Source organism: Tauraco erythrolophus, chromosome 10, assembly GCF_009769465.1.
Source record: "Tauraco erythrolophus isolate bTauEry1 chromosome 10, bTauEry1.pri, whole genome shotgun sequence".
NCBI classification, from domain to species: Eukaryota; Metazoa; Chordata; class Aves; order Musophagiformes; family Musophagidae; genus Tauraco; species Tauraco erythrolophus.
Genome location: NC_141474.1, coordinates 17,142,404 through 17,163,230, shown reverse-complemented (window position 1 = coordinate 17,163,230; position 20,827 = coordinate 17,142,404). Strand labels below are relative to the sequence as shown.

The window sequence follows — 20,827 nt, the reverse complement described above, 5'->3', positions numbered from 1 at the left end:
CACAGACTCTTTGTACTGGAACAGGCCGATGAACTGGCATTTGTGAGGTTACTGTCAAGGTCTGGCAGGAGCATTAGCAAAACAAGCGGGAAGAAACAAAACAGCATAGAGCGGGTCCTGTCTCCTGGAGCGGGTCCAGAGAAGGGCGCCTAAACTGGTCAAGGGCTGGAAAATACAACTTATGGGGAGCGGCTGAGGGAGTTGGGGCTGTTTAGCCTGGAGAAGAGGAGGCTGAGGGGAGACCTGATTACAGCCTATAAATACTTGAGAAGGGATGGTGGGGAGGTGGAGGAAGGGCACTTTACATTAGTGATGGGTGATAGGACAAGAGGAAATGGGTATGAGCTTAGTCAGGGGAGGTTCAGGTTGGATGTTAGAAAGAATTCCTTTTCTGAAAGGGTTGTCAGCCACTGGAATAGGCTGCCCAGGGAGGTGGTTGAGTCTCCATCACTGGATGTGTTTAAGAAAAGTGTGGCTGAACTACTTAGGGATATGGTTTAATGGGAGATTAGGGACAGTTGGACCGGATGATCTCTAAGGTCTTTTCCAACCTAGAAAATCTATGAAATCTATGGGTTCTGTCTGGTGTTTTTCTTAACTCCGTTATTACTTCAGTTTCATTAATTTGCTTCGCATTCGCGTAAGTGGTGGTACAAAAGACTTTCGTATAAAAGCATGATAATGCAAATTTTAAAAATTTCATTTTATTTTAATTTGGAATTGGGAAATAATTTTAGGGAATAATTAATTATTTATCTATTATATCATTCCTTTATTTTCCTAACGTAAGCACTTAATATGCCTACAGTTCATTGATACTTGATTTCAATTTGGTCTGTGCAGGAAGACAAGTAATAATCCCAACAGTCCTGCACATTCTCCAAAAAGCATGGAATTGAAAAACACCTTAAGACTCCAAACGGCTCAACTAATTATAAACCTTTTGTCTTTTCACTGTGAGTTTAGATTCTCCACACCTCCTCATATATTCTAAGCTGTGTATGAAGAGCATTTTGCAAGATGGTTGGTTCTTCTTAACTTAGCCATCAGAGCTGTTTGATACTTCAGCTTTTGAATCATCTAAGTAACATATTTTGTGAAAATGTATCACAGGATGCACTGGAGTTTGATCACTGTGAGGAAAGGAAACAGCTTTGGTTGAAAAGAGCCTAATTCATTGTTGGACTGATGACTTCTGCTCATGTCAGTGACTACTGAATCTCAGTGGTTTCTTACTGCTAAGATGCAAATGAGTTAGATCTTTGCAAATCCAAAACAAGTGCTTTAAATTACAGCTTGAGGTTGCCTGAAAGCTAGCCTAGTTCTTGGAGCACTTGAATCACCATGATGAGTTATTACAAAGACCTGTTGCTGCAGTTTAGCTCCCAAGAGAAAGTTGTAGTCTTCTACAAAAGTTCTAAGTTTTCTGCTTATAAATACTGTTACTCTGTAGATCAGAAGTAGAATACTAGTGTAGTATTGAAGTGTTCATCAAAGCTCTAACGAAATCTCATTCCTCTTCCTGTTTGTGTTCAGCTTTTATTTTAGCTTCCCAAGTAAAAATGGTCTTTCCTTGGGGATTTAGGGATTTTTTTTTCTCACGAGCTGTATCTGGCGTGCATCTCAGTGAGACATACTTCCTCTGGGCCTCTGTTTTTCTTAATCAGGAGAGATGTAGGCTACGTGTCACTTGTGTGCTGAAGACTGAGCAGCTCCTCTTGCCAAACTTCTGAGCGTTTTTGAGCAGGACGGAGGACATGGTGAACTTCATGCTGATCTTGCTGCATAGCCTCAGCACGAAATAGAGGACTGAGCACTACTTTGTTTTCCTCCCTATACTTGCACTTTCTGGGGACACCAGAGAGAAACTGGTGGTCACCAGGAAGGCAGCATCCATGTTGTAAACACTATTCACCCTACATTTTTTCCCAATGAATCTAATGTAATATAGACTCTGCCCTCCAATAACCTTATGTCACTCTTCGTAACACAACTAGAAGAGGGTCAACAATTGCAAGTATGTCCATGGCAGGAGATGACTGCTCAAGCAGGGTTCTGCAATCTGCCTCGAGAAGCAAGCAACTTAGCATCCCTGAAGGACAATAGTCTGTCTCAGATCATTAATATCTTGTCTTTTGAGAGGCAAACTGCTTTTACCATTTCAGTTGAAAAAATATAGCTTTAGAAATAAAACTCCAGTACCATTCTCATTGTCGCCTGATATTTGTGTTAAAGGGATCTGACTTAAGGAAGGATAGAGAAGGACCTAATGACAGTCAGTTCCAGTTAAAAAGCAATAAATACAGATTGAATACAAAGGAATACAATTGTCATTGTGATGTTTAACTGCCACGGGGGTTAATCTGCAGCACCAGCAGTCGATGTAAAGTAGACCATCCAAGGCTTCGACCGTGTTATGTTTGTATAGTTCTATACCAGGCAGCAGAATGATGCTACATCTAGCTTAAGTGCAGACAAAAGCATTCTTGAAGGTAAACTCCTGGACAGCATGATGACAGTAACTTCTTTTTGTAGACTCTATGTACACCTTTCCTTTGTAGAGTAAATTGCAGGCTATAGCAACTGCTATTAATATAACAGATACCCTATAGCATTGTTCCAGTTTCACTTGTCACTTAGTCACACCTCTTGCAATGTCGTTGCTCATGTCTGCCAGAACTTTCCTGTGTGCAGGGAAAAAAAGCCAGAAGGTGGGGGACCTGTTAAAGTTACGTGACATCAGACTGACACTACAGAAGGTGATGGCTTAGCTCTATTTTCAGCTTGACTTTCTCTTGCATGTGAGGTTTTCATGAAGTAGCTGCACCAAATACAACACAACTTGCTTTTGAATATTGCTCTTTAAATACGATTCCCAGTTACGGTTCTGTAACACAGGATTACAAAGTGGTGAAAAAGGGCAATATTTTCTTTAAACAACTTGTGCATGAGATTATTCTTAGTAATTGCTACATTATCATAGTCCCCATTGGATACTGGCTATTTTGGAGGAAAAAAATGTGACTTTATGCTTATGCCTCAGCAGTCTTACTCTTATGTCTAGTCTTCTGCATTACCCTCTAGTGGGTTACGAATGCAGACCACTCTATTTCAGAAGAATAGCATGCCTCCCATGATCTCGAAATTTTCTGGGTTATACAGTTTACTCTGATATGATCCTTCCCTTTTATCCTCTTACCACTCATGCCTGTTGATGTGGTGTACCCTACCATGCAAGGAGCATCTTCTCTGAGTGACTGATTGATGTAACTTGAAAACAAGCTAACTGCAAAAAGAGCTTTCTGTGGCGCTTGCAGGTGCATTTTATGACACAACAACTATTATTTCCCTCGCATTAAGATATAAGGGAATTAGCAATACAGCTGAAAAAATTGTCCCTCCCCCAAAAAATGGAATTAACAACCCCCACCCTATAAATATAGACAACATGGGAAATTTAATGTGACTGTCCTAAACTTGTCAAACAATAAATCCTGAATTTAGGGCATGTAGTGATAGGACAAGGGGCAATGGCTTTAAACTGAAAGAAGGTAGATTTAGATTAGATATAAGGCAGAAATTCTTCACTCTGAGGGTGGTGAGGCACTGGAACAGGTTGTCTAGAGAAGTTGTGGATGCCCCATCCCTGGAAGTGTTCAAGGCCAGGTTGGATGAGGCTTTGAGCAACCTGGTGTAGTGGAAGGTGTCCCTGCCCATGGCAGGGGGGTTAGAACGAGATGATCTTTGAGGTCCCTTCCAACTCTAACCATTCTATGATTCTATGAATTGTGGAAGTTAAAATGCTCTGTAAAGGCTTATCTCCAGTGAACAGTGAAAGCTGAGAAAGTGAGAACAAATTACCGTGAACCAAAGTGTTTATCTCCAAGTTACGGGATTAAGGAATTTTCTCCTCTGAATAGCTAAAGTGTTCTAACTTAATGGTTTTTGTTCATACAACCATATTCTCTGGTCTAAGTTTGTTACTACAGCACCAAGTCAGTTTGTTGTGGTTATAAATACAAGCTAAGCTAATCATCAAGAATAATTATACTTTGCTAAACAAGAAAGGGGAGAGAGATGGAAATAAGTAAGATACTACATGAATCTTGTAGTTTAGATTTTATGATATATCCTGTTGAGGGAAGACATGGTGACTTGTTTCTTTTGATGCAAAAAGGCTTTAAACACATGCCAAACAAGGGCAACCTTATCTCTTTTCCACATACACAGAAAAAATAAGTTTGACTTTTTCTTATTGGATTTTTTCTTTTTTGATCCATGTTTATATCTAATCTCAATTTCTCAGAGGAAGTTGAGAAGCTAAACTGTCAAGTTGCAGTATATGCAGTATGTGTGTGATATTAACATCTTGCTTTGGAAAACATAGTATCTTAATGCCATGGGTCTATGCCTCAAGAAAAAAAAAAAATATGTGAGAAATGGGCAGAAACCTCTCACTGGCACCATGACTGCTAAAGGGCTAGATTCTTCTGCTGAAATGCTTAGCTTTCACAAGAAATTGGAAGACTTAATCACCATCTGTGTGAGGCAGCAAAGCAGTTTGATGTTGCATCTCATGAGAAGAAATTTACTGAAACACTTATCTCAGTAAATCAATTAAGTTAAAATAACAGTCTTAGCTGCAGAAATCAAGCAGACAATTCTTTTAGCAAATCTAAAGGGAAATGGAAGAATTGTAAGTGATTAAGGTATGTTGAAGTTGTGCGCATGACATGCCTAACTTGCACTAACAAAGATTCGCTGCCATAGGTGTACTGCTGAAATAATTTTGCAAGATTAAATGCAGTGCATGAGAGTATTTGGTGTAGCTGGGTTTGCTAAAGACATCAGTGCATTAAAACTATGGGCAGGGAGTGGTTCAGAGACTTCCTACATTCTCAGTGCTATTTTTATTAACAAAAGTTAATAGAGCTTGTTTTTATTTTGGCATTTAATTGTGATAATACACAGCTTTAAGTAAAACTGTATAATATGGTATTTTACATGTGTGCAGAAGATATTTCAGTGCTAATCTTGTTACTATGTGAAGTTCTGGTATGTGCTATACCAAGTTGCTATTGAAAACAACACGTGGCATCTGTACAACTTGTAAATAAAAGAAAAACATAATTTGTTTTGTCTGTTTTCATTAATTGTATTATCCCCTACACTACCAAGTAAGTATCCTGTTTTGGACATCTGTACTTGTACATCTATTCTAAAGTTACCATAGTATCATTTTTTCAGGGCAATTAAACTGATGCACTGCCAAACAGCAGAATTTCCCCTTTTCACTCATGTCAGACTTTTCTGCTGACAGCTTCGTGCCATCCGTAATATTTATGATGGTGAAGTTTCTGATTTTCTGATAGACTTCAGCATTAACGGTCAGTCTCTATTGCTAGCTGATAGAAAAAAACAAAACAAAACATCAAGACAGAAAAAAAAAATCTTCTCCTCTGGCCTTAGTGGCTTTTATTTTGTGATCTCTTTACTAATGCTTTGCAAATCTGGGCATAAACACAACATATCCATAACAACATGTACAAAATCCTGTCTGTTAAAATAGCTAGTGTCTAAGAACTCAAAAGCACCTCTCTAGTGACATCGATACGTGTGTGTACGTGTATAACTTTAAGGAGAACGTGGGTAAGGAGAAGAGTAACTGTCTTCTCCAAGGTGGATTTCTAATTTGTTGAGAATTTATTTATTTATTTATTTGGTTAACAACTACTTTGGGATACTAGGAGAGGCTGTCCTAACAGCTTTCAGTATAGTTTGGTCATGATGGTGTTAATTTCAGTGACTTCTGATGTTCTCAGAAATAACAACAAAAATGGGTTCCTCATGCTGTTAAGTATGGTATTAATTAAAAGAAAACCTGCCTTTTCTCACTTCCCTTCTTATTTGTGTTGTCTCCATGATCATCAGTGACATACAATGTTTCTGTTTGGAATTTTGTTAGTCTTGCAGACAAGTGAGTGTGGCCCACAGTAAGCAAAGGTACCTCTTAAAGGACTACAGAAGTGGATCATAACTCAAAATTCTTTTTTGACCCAAATATTATCTGAGGATTTTTTTTATGATCCTGTTTAATATATTTTTAGTAAGCATAATGTCTTACTGATTCTAATCAATATTGGCTTTCTGGCTGTTCTGAGAACAGAATTGCGTGATTGTTCTTCTAATGAGACTGTATGGTTCTCAAGACTGTGAAGTCCTGCATCTGCAAATGACAGGTGAGCCTTAAAGAGAGCTCTAAGGCTGAGAATCTTTCCAAAGAATTTAGCCTAAGTGATTTGGAATGAGAGGAGATATAACTTCAGGACACCTTTAAAATCAGAACCGTGAATGAAATCTTTAGATGCTCAAAAGTAAGTTTGGTTGGGCTACTTAGCATTTTTTTAGTGCTTTGCAAACTACCCACAAAGTACGTACTTTTCTTCAAAGAGCATTTTGAGATGTCTATGTAGGCTGTGTGTTGTTATAAAACCAAAATAACTTCATACTTTTCATATGGTTTAGGAAGCTGTTTGGTTACAGTGAGTACATTCTAGTCCTTTGCTGATCATCGTTAGGGATGGTGGAAGAATTGGAACATATTTATGCCTTCTTAGATTGTTTAGATGACTATGAAAACTACTTTCTTTTGAACTCAGTTTCAAAACTGGTCAAGCTCTTAGACCTCCTGATGATACCTCTATCTAATTTAAAGAAGAAATTTCTAACTTTATAGAATTGTAGTCTTCTGCACTTCAGCTTATGAAACTAAGGTGTCATACTGAATGATGCCTACTCAGGAGGTTTGGAACAGTAAAAACTATTCATATCATAATTCTTCAGTAAGGGTCCTGGTTTCTTACAGCAACTGTGTTTTAAAGCGATGGTTTTACATTATCACTAAAACGTCTGAGCTATACGTTTGCTGTGGATGAAAGATTTCCCTAGCTTTTATTTATGCAGGAGGGTGCCATTTGATACTCTGTAGAAGACATTCCTGAAAACTTCACTCTGCCTTTAGAAACGCGCCTATAAAATAAAGGGTGGTGCGAAGCAAAGTTTTCTATAACAAATTTTAGGAAAACTGCAGAATCTTCCATTCTGGAAAGAACATCTAGTGGGATTTTACAGAGATAAAGAAAAACTTCTAAAAGATGTGCTAAAACATCAGTGCTGTCTGTGAAGCAGAATAATGGATGCCTTCCTTGTAAATTTACAGTCTGTATTAAGCAGGACTCTAATATACAGATACTCTGTTGAGTTTCTGGAAATAATGAATTCAGGACTGTGGGTTTTAAACATTAACTGAAATAATCAAGGTTCCTAGAAACCAATTACGTAGTTCTGGTTTAACAACATGCCACTTGTTTTATTTACAGAGTTCCCAGTTGTGGTAAGGGTGCCATTTTAATTGACTTAAGTCCTAATGATAATAGAATTGCATTCCTGAGGTTTCTTATGTAGATTATCTGAAAAACACTCTGAGGATTCCCAGGAGATTGATGCCTTATTGCCTATCTTATCAGATTCCCTATGGAATTATGTTTTTCAGTTACTGGCAGGAAAGTAAGCGAGTATATTAAAATAATTAATTTATGACAAAGTAGTGTATCTGTTGCTGCTAAGTTTCTTTCTCCCTCAAAGTCAATTGTACTGTCTACATGTTGCATATGCAATAGCTCCACAGCAACAGAAAGGTGACTGAGTAAAGTTCCAGTTGCAAATTTAACCTAACATGTTATGAATGGCAATTTCTTTCAATAAACCGTTACTAGCGATCTTCCTGCAGTTTTTCACATTGAGTATATGTTACCAGTTTACTTCTGTAAGTGTGGTATTTGCTCACATCTGCTGACATGGGATATGACTGCATTTTTGTCTAGTAGTGGCATTGTCGATGTGTCTTTAAGTGACATCTTTTGAAAGATCTAATGTGGAGAAACACCTTGAAGACCAAAGTTCAGAATACTTCTATGGAATTTTGAAATCTCTAGGTTAATTTGGTTTCTACTCTGAATTTCTGTTCTGGAGTCCTACTGTCATAGAGCTGTAAAACACAGATGTCAAGTACTGAGAAGCATAGTGAACAGAGAAAATGTCCTGTTCATGGTAATAGACATGTTATTACTTGTCTCTCCCCCATGCCTCATGTTATGTTCGTCTGGGTTGGAACAGCACTGTAAATATGAGAAGGAATAGGTCAGGCCAAGTCATCAGGTTAGGAGTTATGAAAGCACATACAGTTACGACAACCTTAAAAAACCCATGTTAAGAGGCTCAACCATGTTACTCTTTCAATGTGGACTTTTATTATTCCGTCATCACATTTTCCTGGCCCTTGCTCTCAAAATCTAATAAAATAATAAAATTCTTATTCCCTACATTCTCATTTCTTGTCACTCTCTCTTGGTGAGAACCTGTATCACATAGACAAAAAAAATTCTACCTAACTCAATCCTTTAAATACAGGACTTAAGAAGGAAGATGATTTCTTTGTATGTTTTCTCTGCCCTTTTAGAAGACAGTGTTCAAATTACATACTGAAATTACTATGCTTCCAGTATTAACAATAAAGTCTCTTTGCCATGGAATGAGTGACTAAGTGCAGATCTGTAAGTACATGTCTGCTAAATCCAAAGTAACTGTAACTCTTCTGTTAAACTTTGCTAACTTCATCTATATGGTATGAAACCACTGATAAAGCATGTTATCTGTTCACATTGACTTTTTAAGGCTCCGTTAAGTTGCTGGAGTGCAGAATCTTTCTATAAATATGAGATCTTTCCTGTCACAGACTGCGGGCTTTGTTAGCCTTTCCAGATCTTGAGCCAAAAATAAGCTGGTGAAACAGATGGGAAAGGGGGAAGCTGGAATTACTACATGGGCAAAGTGAAAGCACTTGGGGAATCTTAACTGCAAATTTTCATGCTTTCAAGCACTTCCTTTGAAATTAAAATTTGTATCTCTAATACGATTCACTAATATCTCTACCATTCTTATGGTTTTGTACTTGTAAACGATGTTAGAAGGTTTTTATATTTTTGGGTTTGTGAATTTGATGATATTAAAGGACAATCAAATGCCTTTTATTGGCCATACTGACATTTATAAATCAGTCATCTATCATTACAGATACAGCTTGCTTCTGCTTTTGCTAGTAGATTATTATAGAAGATGAGCTATGAAGAGCAGAGCAGGCAAAAGTTTCTTTAATTAAAACACAAACTAAGGGGGAGAAACCTTTGTTCATTTTAACCTGATATTGCATTTTACTGGTAATGCTTGTTTATGCTTTTTCAAGCATTGCAGAAATAAGCTTTCCAGAGATACAGTTTTTAAAGGGGTGGGGGGCAGTATTTATTGAGCACTGTCGAGTCCAGCTTTTGTTTTCTGGTTGTGAACTCTGTCAGACAAAAAAAAAAAAAAGCATTTATTATTTGTTTGGTTTGACCTATTAAAAATTACAAGAGTAAACTCAGTGTCACCTTCTAGGCTTGTATATTCATCTGATAAAAATCTTAAAGAAGCTGAGGAGCTGGCTATGATGAAAAAAGTATTGGAACCCAAATTAATACAAGAAAACAACACTGCTACTCCTCAGAACACTCAAACAAATGTAAATTGTCTTGGAGATGGCAAAAGAACACCTGTTGATCAGAATACTCCAAGTGGAGCTGTGCAGAAAGAAGCTGCTTGTTCATCTTGTATTGAAGAGGAAATTCCAGAAGTAGCTGTTGATGCAGAAAGCAACCAAGCCACTGCAGGTAGGTTTGGAATTCTACTTTTGTTTGTTTATTTTTGTGGGTTTTTTTCTTTTAAATAATTATCTAAAGACATATACAGATGTAAAAATGCAGGCAAAGATTAAAGCTATTGTACACAGCTTAGATGGATATTCTTTGCTCTGGTCTACCTCATTCTCTCACACTTTAAAAAAATGAATTGCTGCAGAAGTTTGGCGGGAGCTGTTCCCAGCCAATGTGTAGCGTATTAAATCTGAGATGACTTGCCAGGCATCGGGTATGCTCATCAGCATTGTGTCCCATCTTTTCTCTATAATACAGCAAACTTGAGTCCTCACCACATGGGACTTCCACAGAGCAGAATCTCTCTGTTCCTTTCCTTTGCTAGTAAATCACACTAGTTCCGCTGTTGTTTCATGAGGATTTTGGACTCTTTTCAGAAGATTCCACTACAACTGTGCATGAAATAAGTAATACAAGGAAATGTGTAACTGCATCAGCACCAGAGATGTTGGCTGCTACAGCTGTGTCAGTAAGATAGGATCAAGCAACAAATCTGTTCAGGCAGAAGCTTGTAGTACTACCTGACTCTGAACTTCTTCAGAGTCTACTTTTCTTTATTGCAGAGGTACCAGAGCTCTGTAGAAAAAATGAACTAGCTACAAAATCTTATGAAAGAGTAACTATAGCACTTCTGTAGATATCAAATATGAAGCATTGGTCAAATATCCAATATCTCAAGTCAAAATGAGAAGTAAAACGCAAGGTCTGGAAAACCTTTCAAGGAAAATTCTAGCTTGAATATGCAATATTAAAACTTTTCATTATGTCAGATTCTTATTTTCAGATATTTTAAGTTGTCTGTGTACGGTCAATTGTCTAGTCTAGACCGAACAAAGTGAAAAAACCTATTTCTCTCTATCTGCAGGTAATTCCAAGTTAGAAACTGCATCTGTGTTAGGAGAAGACTTAATGATGCTCTACAAGAAGTACTGTTGTCCAGACACTAGTATTTGCATAGAAGGCAAAAATTTTCAAGTTCACAGGTACCTAAATATTTACTGTAAAGTTTTTCAACCGAAATCCTTTTAGTATAAAATGCTGCTGGTACTGTATAGCTATAGTAAGTTATTGCTGGTGCAGTTATCTAGCTGTGAACCATTACAGTTTTTCAGTCTTATGTGAGAACTGGCTGTACTTTGATACTAATGAAAATTACTTATCTCATTAACAGCAACTATTGTGAAAACAATTGTGTTTTTAGCACTCCTAAGATTGACATTGTAAACTCATATAATGAGTTTATACTCATGTTTAAATACTGCATAGGTTTTCTTTGCTAACCTTTTTAAAATAATCTCTGCTATCTGAAGAAAATGAAAAATCTATTAATAAACTATTCAGCTATTAATGCTGAATAAAATTAGCATACAGGTAGAAAATTTTTGGAGTAGTAATTATTTTTTGTTTCCTGCTCTTCAGAATCTGTGCATATAGAATCTGATTTTAATTTCATTACTTCAGTCATGTAGATGTAAAGATTGTCAGCAGCCTTTTTTAGCTCTGAAGTCCAAGACCATTTAAGAATTTTGGCTTATTGGACCTCTGTAGCTTGGGAAAGCAAATTAAAGTGTCAGTACCATTCCTTGTACCTTTTTTATAAATCTGTTTGCACTTGAGATAGCAAACTAGATAGATTGTATTTTGTTCCCTTTGAGTGCATAAATAACTGAGAGATACTATAAAAAAACTTCTGCTATTTTTAGTATTTTCTCAACACGAAACCAGCAGAGGGGTTTATATTACTGACATTACAAATATCTTTACAAAAGATGTCATAATAGTGGTGGGGGGGGTGTATTTTATTTTTTAAAATAACAGAATTAGGATATATGCTACATTTCCAGAATGTAGTGTAGTTAGGCATGCTTTTTTCTTCTAGTATACACTATAAGATGATATGTTCTCAGGTTCATAACTTTGTGAAACAAATAATTTAACGCAAAAGGAAAGTCAACAAAAGATTCCATCAGCAGAGATTCTTTAATTTAGGCCATTTACTGCTTGGAGCAATGTGTCTAGTCTAACCAGCATCAAAAAATATGGCAGTAAATCACAGAGAAAACAAGGATGTTCTGAAATAGGCACAAGATTTGCTTGTTTTAGTAGTGCATCATGTGAACAGTAGGAGCGAATAAGGGAAATTTAACTTGAGGTATAATTGTGGTGGGAGCACTTGTATGATTTCTTTATATTAAGGGGTTATCTGACATTCTCAAACAGGAGACAGTTTAAGCCCCCACCTTCTCCCACCCTCTTATCTTCAGTATTCCTTACTTTCTCATGAAGTCCTATGAACTTCCAATAGACTTCGCAGTGTGAGCAGCAGTGCTCCAAGTTATGTCTTCCTGCTGCTGTGCTGTATTCTTACAGAGCTCTGAGTGGAGCAAGTCAGTTTGTTCAGTAATAAACTTGTGGCACAAACCACGATAACAGAAAAGCACAGATAAATTTACCTCAAATTCATTTGGTATCTCCATGTATTTTATAAGTTAGAATTTTATAAAATGTATATTTAGGTAATAGATACTTCATAGAATCATAGAATGTTTTGGGTTGGAAGAGACTTTAAAGATCACCTAGTTCCAACCCCTCTGCTATGGGCATGGACACCTTCCACTACACCAGGTTGCTCAAAACCTCATCCAACCTGGCCTTGAACGCTTATAGGGATGGGCCATCCACAGCTTCTCAGGGAAACCTGTTCCAGTGCCTCACCACCCTCTGAGTGAAGAATTTCTTCCTTATATCTAATCTAAATCTACCCTCTTTCAGTTCAAAGCCAATGCCCCTTGTCCTATCCTTACATGCTCTTTTAAAAAGTTCCTCTCCAGCTTTCTTGTAGGCCCCCTTTAAGTACTGGGAAGCTGCTAGAAGGTCTCCCCAGAGACTTCTCCAGGCTGAACAGCCCCAACTCTCTCCGCCTGTCTTCATAGCAGAGGTGCTCCAGCCCTCGGATCATCTTCATGGTCTTCCTCTGGACTCACTCCAACAGCTCCGTGTCCTCCTTGTGTTGAAGCCCCAGAGCTGAACGCAGCACTCCAAGTGGGGTCTCACAAGAGCAGAGTAGAGGGGCAGAATCACCTCCCTTGACCTGCTGCCACGCTTCTTTGGATGCAGTCCAGGATATGGTTGGCTTTCTGAGCTGCAAGGCACATTTCTGGGTCATGTTGACCTTCTTATCAACCAACACCCTCAAGTCCTTGTCCTCAGGGCTGCTCCAAATCAATTCTCTGCCAGCTGTACTTGTGCTTGGGATTGTCCCGATTGATGTGCAGGACCTTGCACTTGGCTTTGTTGAACTTCATGAGGTTCACACAGGCCCACCTCTCAAGCCTGTCCAAGGTCCTTCTGGAAGGCATCACTTCCCTCCAGCGTGTCGAACATACCATGGCAGCTTGGTGTCATCTGCAAACTTGCTGAGGGTGCACGTGATCTCACTGTTCATGTTGCCAACAAAGGACATTACACAATGCCAGCCCCAATACTGATCCCTAAGGAACGCCACTCCTCACTGGTCTCCACTTGGACACTGAGTTGTTGACCGCAGCTCTTTGCATGTGACCATCCAGCCATTTCCTTATCCACTGAGTGGTCCATCCATCGAATCCATGTAATCCATGTCTCTCCAATTTAGAGACAAGGATGTTGTGTGGGACAGTGTCAAATGCTTTGCACAACTCCAGGTAGATGACATCAGTTGCTCTTCCCTTATCTACTAATGCTGTAACTCCGTCATAGAAGGCCACCAAATTTGTCAGGCACAATTTGTCCTTAGTGAAGCCATGTTGGCTGTCACCAATCACCTCTTTATTTTCCATGCGCCTCAGCATAGTTTCCAGGAGGATCTGCTCCATGATCTTGCCAGGCACAGACGTGAGACTGACTGGCCTGTAGTTCCCTGAGTCTTGTCCATATTCTACGGAGTAGCTGTCTTATTTAAAATGAGTCTTTGAAATACCTACTTCAACTCTGTCCTTGCAGTTCATCTAGCCCTATTCATTACTAATATTTATTTGGAAGAAGACAAAATTGGAGATAGTGTATTTCATATCTCCATGATATTGTTGAACTTTATCTTGTAAGAACAAGATCTTGTGTTTATTCACATATTCAAAGTTGTGATGTAGTACCCATTTACATGTGGACATATTTCACTGAGATATGAAACATTTTGTAAAAGCTTCTTAATTATTATCGCTGGATGAATCACAGGAGGAATGTGCAAGAAGTTCCTAATTTCCTTCTGAAGCAGGAGGAGAGAAGAGAGATGAGAGATTCCACAATATATAATGCCTAGAAAAGAGACCATAAATAGCATTCTTACTTCTTCCTAAACAAAATTTAGAGTGCTCTGAAACATTTTAGGAGCCAACAAATACATGTAAAAGAAAGGATTCTCAAGCTTAATAGAACACTTTGCTTTTTCTGCCACAGGAAATACATGAAATAAAGTAATTTATAAATAATAGGAAGCTTAGTAAATGTCAGAAAAAATTGTATGTATGACAATATTATATACAGCTGCAGTAGCCCAGATAAGATATATAAAGGCTAACGCTATAACTGGTAAAAATCTGGAAGACTGAAACCACAAAGCAGTTTTCATCCACTGTCTTCTCTTCCTTTTTGCCCTTCCATTTCCACCTTAAGCAGCTCCTGTTGCAAAGCTCTTCTCATCTGTTTTTTTCAAGACTGTGATACTGGTGGAAATACTGAGCTACAGACTACTGGTCTGGATATTGTCTCTGATGAAGTAGTAGTAAATCGAATTAGCTCCTTTATGGCCAGTTAGGCCTTTTAAATATACAAGGGTAGTAAGTCTAAACAGAAGTAATTGACAGCTCTTCTCAAACAGTGCTGGAAACGCACATCATATTGTTGTATCATATGTCAGTATCAAGTCTGTTTGACTTTTAGGATATGCTGGTAGGTGGCCAGCCAATTTCAAGTAAGAGAAGTTTTATACTGTCTTTTCATTTCAATAATTATACGTTTTGTAGTATAAAAAGAATTTAAGATATTTGGGAGGTAATTATTTGGCTAAAATGGGGTTGTATAAACAAAGTTATTTGCTAAATAAAACAGAAGAAATAAATTTGCATTTTTGTATTATATAAAAGGAAAATGCTTGTGATAATAATTTCCTCTGTGTTATGTCAAAGTTATACTAGAAAGAAGCTTTAACTGAGAAATTTAGAGTACTGTTTGTTTTTTCATTTAGCATGTTTTGAAATTCCAAACATACTGGAAAAAAAAGGCAGTATATATATGCAGTATACAGGTGACACCTTAATGCATAAAGGCCAAAGATTTAAGTCAATGTTAGCAGAGAGTCTCATAATAAATATTTGTATCTAGCTGAATAATGTTTACTTTTTGTCTCTCAGGGCCATTTTATGTGCCAGATCTAGTTATTTTGCTGCTATGCTGAGTGGAAGTTGGGCTGAAAGCTCCCAAGAGCACATCACTCTTCAAGGGTAAGTGTTGTCTTTGCAAGTCGTGTGGGAGCAAAGGCAGGCAATTTAACATCACTGCAAATATGTAGCAACTGTGCTGTCTGCAGAGCACTGAAGATTAATCTGCCTTGACTCTTTTCTTCAACCTGATACATTGCCTGAGTACTGTTTTGACTTCCATATGAAACAAGGTGTGTAGTGTATTTGTTAATGTTGTCAGATGGTTCAGGGAAGAAATCTTTTTGATCAGCAGAAGAGTACTAATCCTTTTTTGTAGAGTATGCTTTAGTACGCATGGTCTATTTTACAGTTCTTTTCTCTCACTTTGAGTTGTACATGTCATGAAAAGTATTATGAATGTCTGAACAGTGTAATTTATTTTCACACCTATTTGTACAATAGGAGTATATTTACAATGTAAAGACAAACAATTACATTTCTTAAATAGTTTAATGATATTTCAGCATCAGACACTAAACCAATTTTGACTAGTGTGCTTGTTTGCAATTGCTTTCTGTGTGAGAGCTGAAAAATAATGGAGCTGTCAGTGTAGGATGAATACTTAAGACTTTGAGATAAGCTGAGGACTGCCAGGTTAGTTCTTTTCAGTATCAGAAAAATCAATTGAAATTAACTTTTCTTTAACGGCAAACTGATACTGATACTTGTACATGTTAGCCTTTTTAATTCAGGCATGATGTTGGCAGACTCAGCTTTCTCCAGAAAGAACTGTGTACCTTAGTGTTGCAAAATATAATTGCTTTATGTTAATATAAAATTGCTTGGCCAAGGATACTTTCTCATATTTTCATAATTTTAATTTTCTGTCAGTGTAATAATGGTGCAAAATCAGGAAGGTTATCTGTTGATTTGGTTATAACTTCCTAATCCTTGTAAAACAATACACTTTTAATTTAATTAATTCCTTAGCTTTTATGCTATACAATAGTATGTTTTAGAGGCTGATAGTCAACAATTACTCTGATATTCACACTTCTCTCCCTGTAATTGATTTCTATATGGCTAAGAAAGTTTTATCTCTATTTTTCAGTAGAGGCTTTCTCCTGAGAAGTACTTAATCTTTATATATAGAGTATATTCTCATGCCAATGTCTCATAATTTATGTTATTAAGAATCCTATCTATTTATTTTACCTTTTCTAGTTCAGTTTTCTGCTTGGTAATATTTCCGTGCTCTCTTTTTAAACACTTATAAATAAAGTACATATGGCTTATTCTGAAATAATGAAAATTCTACCTAAGAGAACAGCTGTCAAGACTGTGGGGAAACTCTTTCTTTCTGATTTTATGGCTATCATGTATACTAATACATAGAGAGAGAACTGTGTTGATTTTGGTTTTTACCATGTCACAACCTGATTCTTCCTTTTGTTTTTAGTCATCAGTATCTGTTGCTTAAACGTGTCAAATGTTTTAAAAGGTCTTAGCTCAATCTGCATAACTATATTCCATTTATACTAATGTACACAGCACGTGTGGGTTCTGAAGACTGCACACTGAGACATACATACATAAGTACAATAACATGTTCAGGACATCATGTCCATCATTTAAAATAGATATTCTGTGCCTTTCCCTGTTATGGTGCTGGGACAATGCAAGGATGCAAACACAACTCTGTAGAAATTCCATATTTCTTAATCTGAATCTAGGCATAAAGACTCTTTCTAAACATTTTGAGAGGCAACATTCCCACTTTTTTAATAGTAAAACTATTTTAATTACTTTTTTAATAGTAAAACTATTAAATGTATTTTTATTGTGAGAAAAGCTTAAATATATTCCTAAGATCAAGAATTAAAAATAATTATTCTAAAACAATTTTTAACTATGTAGTTTCTTAATAGTTGACTTATTAGTAATACAGAGCTTGGAGGTGATGAAAAAATGCCTTCTACATATTATCAGTGTAAATAATCTAGATACTGGTATTAGTCTGCTTATGACTTAATTTCAAAGATTTGAAGTATTACAGAGTTTCAGCAAGAATACTGAGTAGCAAAATTCACCCAAAATATAGTCCATATAGATATTTTTACATTGCAGTAATTTGAAAATAGCTTAAATTTTATCAGACCGTTTACCTTCCATTCACAGAATGGCTGGATGATATATCAGCCTTTTCAATAACTTCTTTGCCTAAGAAATGTGGTGGGTTTTATTCTGGACATGTCTTTATTTGTACTTTTTGTCTTTCTTTTTTGCAGCATAAGCCATGTAGAAATGAGTGTCATCTTGCATTTCATATATGGAGGTATTCTGGACTTTCCAGACAAAGTTGATGTTGGGTATATGTCAGCTTTTATTATTTTTAGTTGTAGTTTGTCCTTGTTTCTGTATTTCCTCCATTAGAAGTCAAAAGGAAAATTCTTCATGTAGTATAAATAAGACAAAGATGTCAAATATAATGATCACTACACCTAAACATACTCGAGGAAATTTCAAAAATAAAGCTATTGAAGAAATCTTGTTTATTTGGCAGCTACTGCAAAAGGTGGGCCAGACATTTTTGGAATATTACATAAGCAGAGTGAAAAACAGGAGGATGTTTTATACCAAAATAATTCCCAATTTGCCTGTACTTTCCTTTAAGTTTTCAGAATAATATGTACAATGTGTGATAATATATAATAGTTAATATTTGGAATTTATTTTTAAATAATCATTTGAGTTGATGTGAAGGCTAAGTAGTTAGTCTTAGATCCATAAAAGATGATACATAGCAACCAAGGTAAATGTTGGCATTTTCTTCTAGGATAGTTTTTAATCACAGTTTTATATATAATCCTGTATTAGTGAAGTAAGTTCTGAAATGTGTGAGTTATTCCTTGAAACCATTTATATATTAGCTGTTGAGCTCTGCCACTAAATATTAAACCACTACAATTTCATGTTAGAAATTGTTGTTCAAAGCTTATCTAGCTACAATAAAAATACAGAATTGTTTATAATATGTCCCAATGTCAGTGTTTAGATAATGAATTGATAACAGAAAATAAAACTATGACATTGATTATCATGTAAAATAATTAATAGTTTAATCACTGTGCTTTTTAGTATTTGGAAGGGACAGGATTCTCAGATACAACATCATCAATAACATTTTATGCAATCCTTGGTAAAAACCTACAAAATGCCAAAACTCTGCTGGCACAAGTATAATTTTCACTTTCTACCCTTAAAATAGAAAACTGAGCATCTTCTAAACAGTTTCTCAGCCAGTGGCTGAGGCTTGCTTTTATATAGACTGGACTTGGTTGTTGGGAGATTATTATCAGGTCAATACCCGTTCCTGTTTGAAGATTATTCTTTGGCAAGTTTCACACTTGGTTATCAATCTATTTCTGCAGTAAATTCTGACTGAACAAAGAGGTGAAATTAGCATGTAAATTGTCTTGTAAGCAAAATGCATAGATGAAAATGATTTTTGATTCCTGTTGCTACTGCTTTCTCTTTAGTCGCATGTTGGGCATTGCAGATATGTATGGGCTAGATGGGCTGAAAGAAGTAGCTATCTACATTTTGAAAAGAGATTACTGCAATTTTTTCCAAAAGGTATGTCAGTTCTCGTGCTACTTTGTGAACTGTGAAGTCTAAGAATTTTCATTCTGTTACTTACATGTCATATTGATGAGATATTTAACAACTGTGTGGTCAAAATTCACTGAGATTGATGATGGGAGTAAGGCCTGTGACATCATCCACCTATTTATAGACACTTGTAAACCACAACTAATGAAAAGCAGTATTCCACATGATCAATTCAATATATACATGGAGTATAATTTAATGCATTCCATTGTATGTGTAATTGTTTTTAGTAGGAATATGGAAATACTATATATATTCGAATATCACATTTCATTGTCATGTATTTAGAAAATATTTCTGTTCGATTAAAACCAGTTTTAAAACGAACAACTGCTCAGAGTTGAGCATTTTCATGCATTGGGCTCACTGGGTTGAATACTACTTTATTGATATGAGTGGAAGGAAATAACTTCCCTATTATGTATAAAGGCAAAAAAACTTAAATATCATAGTGGCTAACAGTACTTCTGTTTCAACTGAAGTTTTTTTACTTCTGTACCCTTTCTGTAAGTCAGAATGTACAATAATTGTGATAATTTGCTAACAACTCTAGCCTGTTCCTGGAAAACAGCAACCTGTACTAGAATGCATGGCTATTGCTCATTCATTGGGAGTGGAAAACCTATATGCTGCTTGTATGAAGTAAGTAAAATAAAATAAACTATGATTTATGTTTTTCATTTCTCTGCTTTCTGTTGAAATTATTTTACTTTGCAAGATTGGGTTTATTTTGGCATGTAAAATGTTCACATTTTAAACGTTTTTTTCTTCCCAATACTTTAGAAGTATCACTGATGGTAACAAATGAAAATAGAATATTTTTCATCTTCCTTACCTAAGAAAGGCTCTTTTTTCAACAGATGGGTAGGAAAACATTTTGCAAAATGTTTGTCAGAGAGAAGCTTTGCCAGTTTACCTACTGAACTTCAGAACAACTGTCTTGTTATGTTGATTAACTCTTTGGTAAGTAGTATATAGTATGCTTTATATAAAAATAGAGCAATGTAAATTTTTTTCCTTATTTAAGCTGTGCAATGTAATTTAAGAAATAATATATACAGTATTTTAAATCTGTAGTACACTTATAGTACACTTATACTATATAAAAGTTGCCATTAAAATAACAATTTAAAAACAGATTTTGATGTGCAGATGTCATTGTTCTGCTTCACGGCACACGGTCTAGTGACAATCACATCCAAGTCCAGCATAATAATGTAAAATAAGTTTATGAACCACAGCTGTAACATCATAGCACAGCATTATGTATTCAGATAGTAAAAAACAGCAAATTGCTGTGTCAATTTCTATGTTAGGTGGCAGCACACATCATTTGTGATGGCCTTTTCCTCTTTGCCTGTATCTGAATTCCGAAAAAATGTACTTTTTTTTTCAGACTTCAGGTGATCACTAGCTATCAGTGATCACAAGCCATTTGTTTACAGCCAAGCTGACTTTTCAAAAACAAAGTAACAGTGCAGTATAGGTATCTTCTGCTTCTCAGATAACAGCACTGAATTGGTCCCCTCAAAGCTTAGCATTCGTTTTTTGTCGCATGTGTTTACATTGTTCCAATTTTTATCTGCCTAAACTTAAATACTTTCTATTTGTGTTTCTGTATAAAACTAGTCCCAGAACTGACTGAAAAGTAACTGATTTGAACTAGACCTGTTAACAGAAATTTGGTCCAGTAATTAGCAATAAATACACGGAACTGTAACAGATATGAAGAGTAGGTAGAGGAGCTAAAGGTAAACCTGTACAACTGCTGCCAAGCATGACTGTATGTGTGTGTGGCTGTACTGTGGATTGGCATGCAAAAAGATTAGCTAGCTCAGGTAGCATTCACAGGACGATTTTGCTTCTAGCACATACCAGACAGTTTGTATAATACGTAAGTATGTGATGTCTCTTGTATCTCATGCTGAAGTCCTTGTCTCCGTTACTGTTGTT

At 36.3% G+C, this 20,827-nt stretch overlaps 1 protein-coding gene across 1 annotated transcript in view; it reads left to right on the top strand.

Moving 5' to 3' along the window:
- The window catches only part of BTBD8 (BTB domain containing 8), a 38,440-nt gene that overhangs the window by 1,613 nt on the left and 16,000 nt on the right, over nucleotides 1-20,827 (top strand). The window contains exons 3-9 of the mRNA XM_086617255.1: nucleotides 9,493-9,764; nucleotides 10,672-10,789; nucleotides 15,194-15,283; nucleotides 17,491-17,571; nucleotides 18,742-18,838; nucleotides 19,428-19,516; nucleotides 19,735-19,837. Coding sequence (XP_086473381.1) covers nucleotides 9,493-9,764; nucleotides 10,672-10,789; nucleotides 15,194-15,283; nucleotides 17,491-17,571; nucleotides 18,742-18,838; nucleotides 19,428-19,516; nucleotides 19,735-19,837 — 850 coding nt within the window. The remainder of the gene's footprint in view (nucleotides 1-9,492; nucleotides 9,765-10,671; nucleotides 10,790-15,193; nucleotides 15,284-17,490; nucleotides 17,572-18,741; nucleotides 18,839-19,427; nucleotides 19,517-19,734; nucleotides 19,838-20,827) is intronic.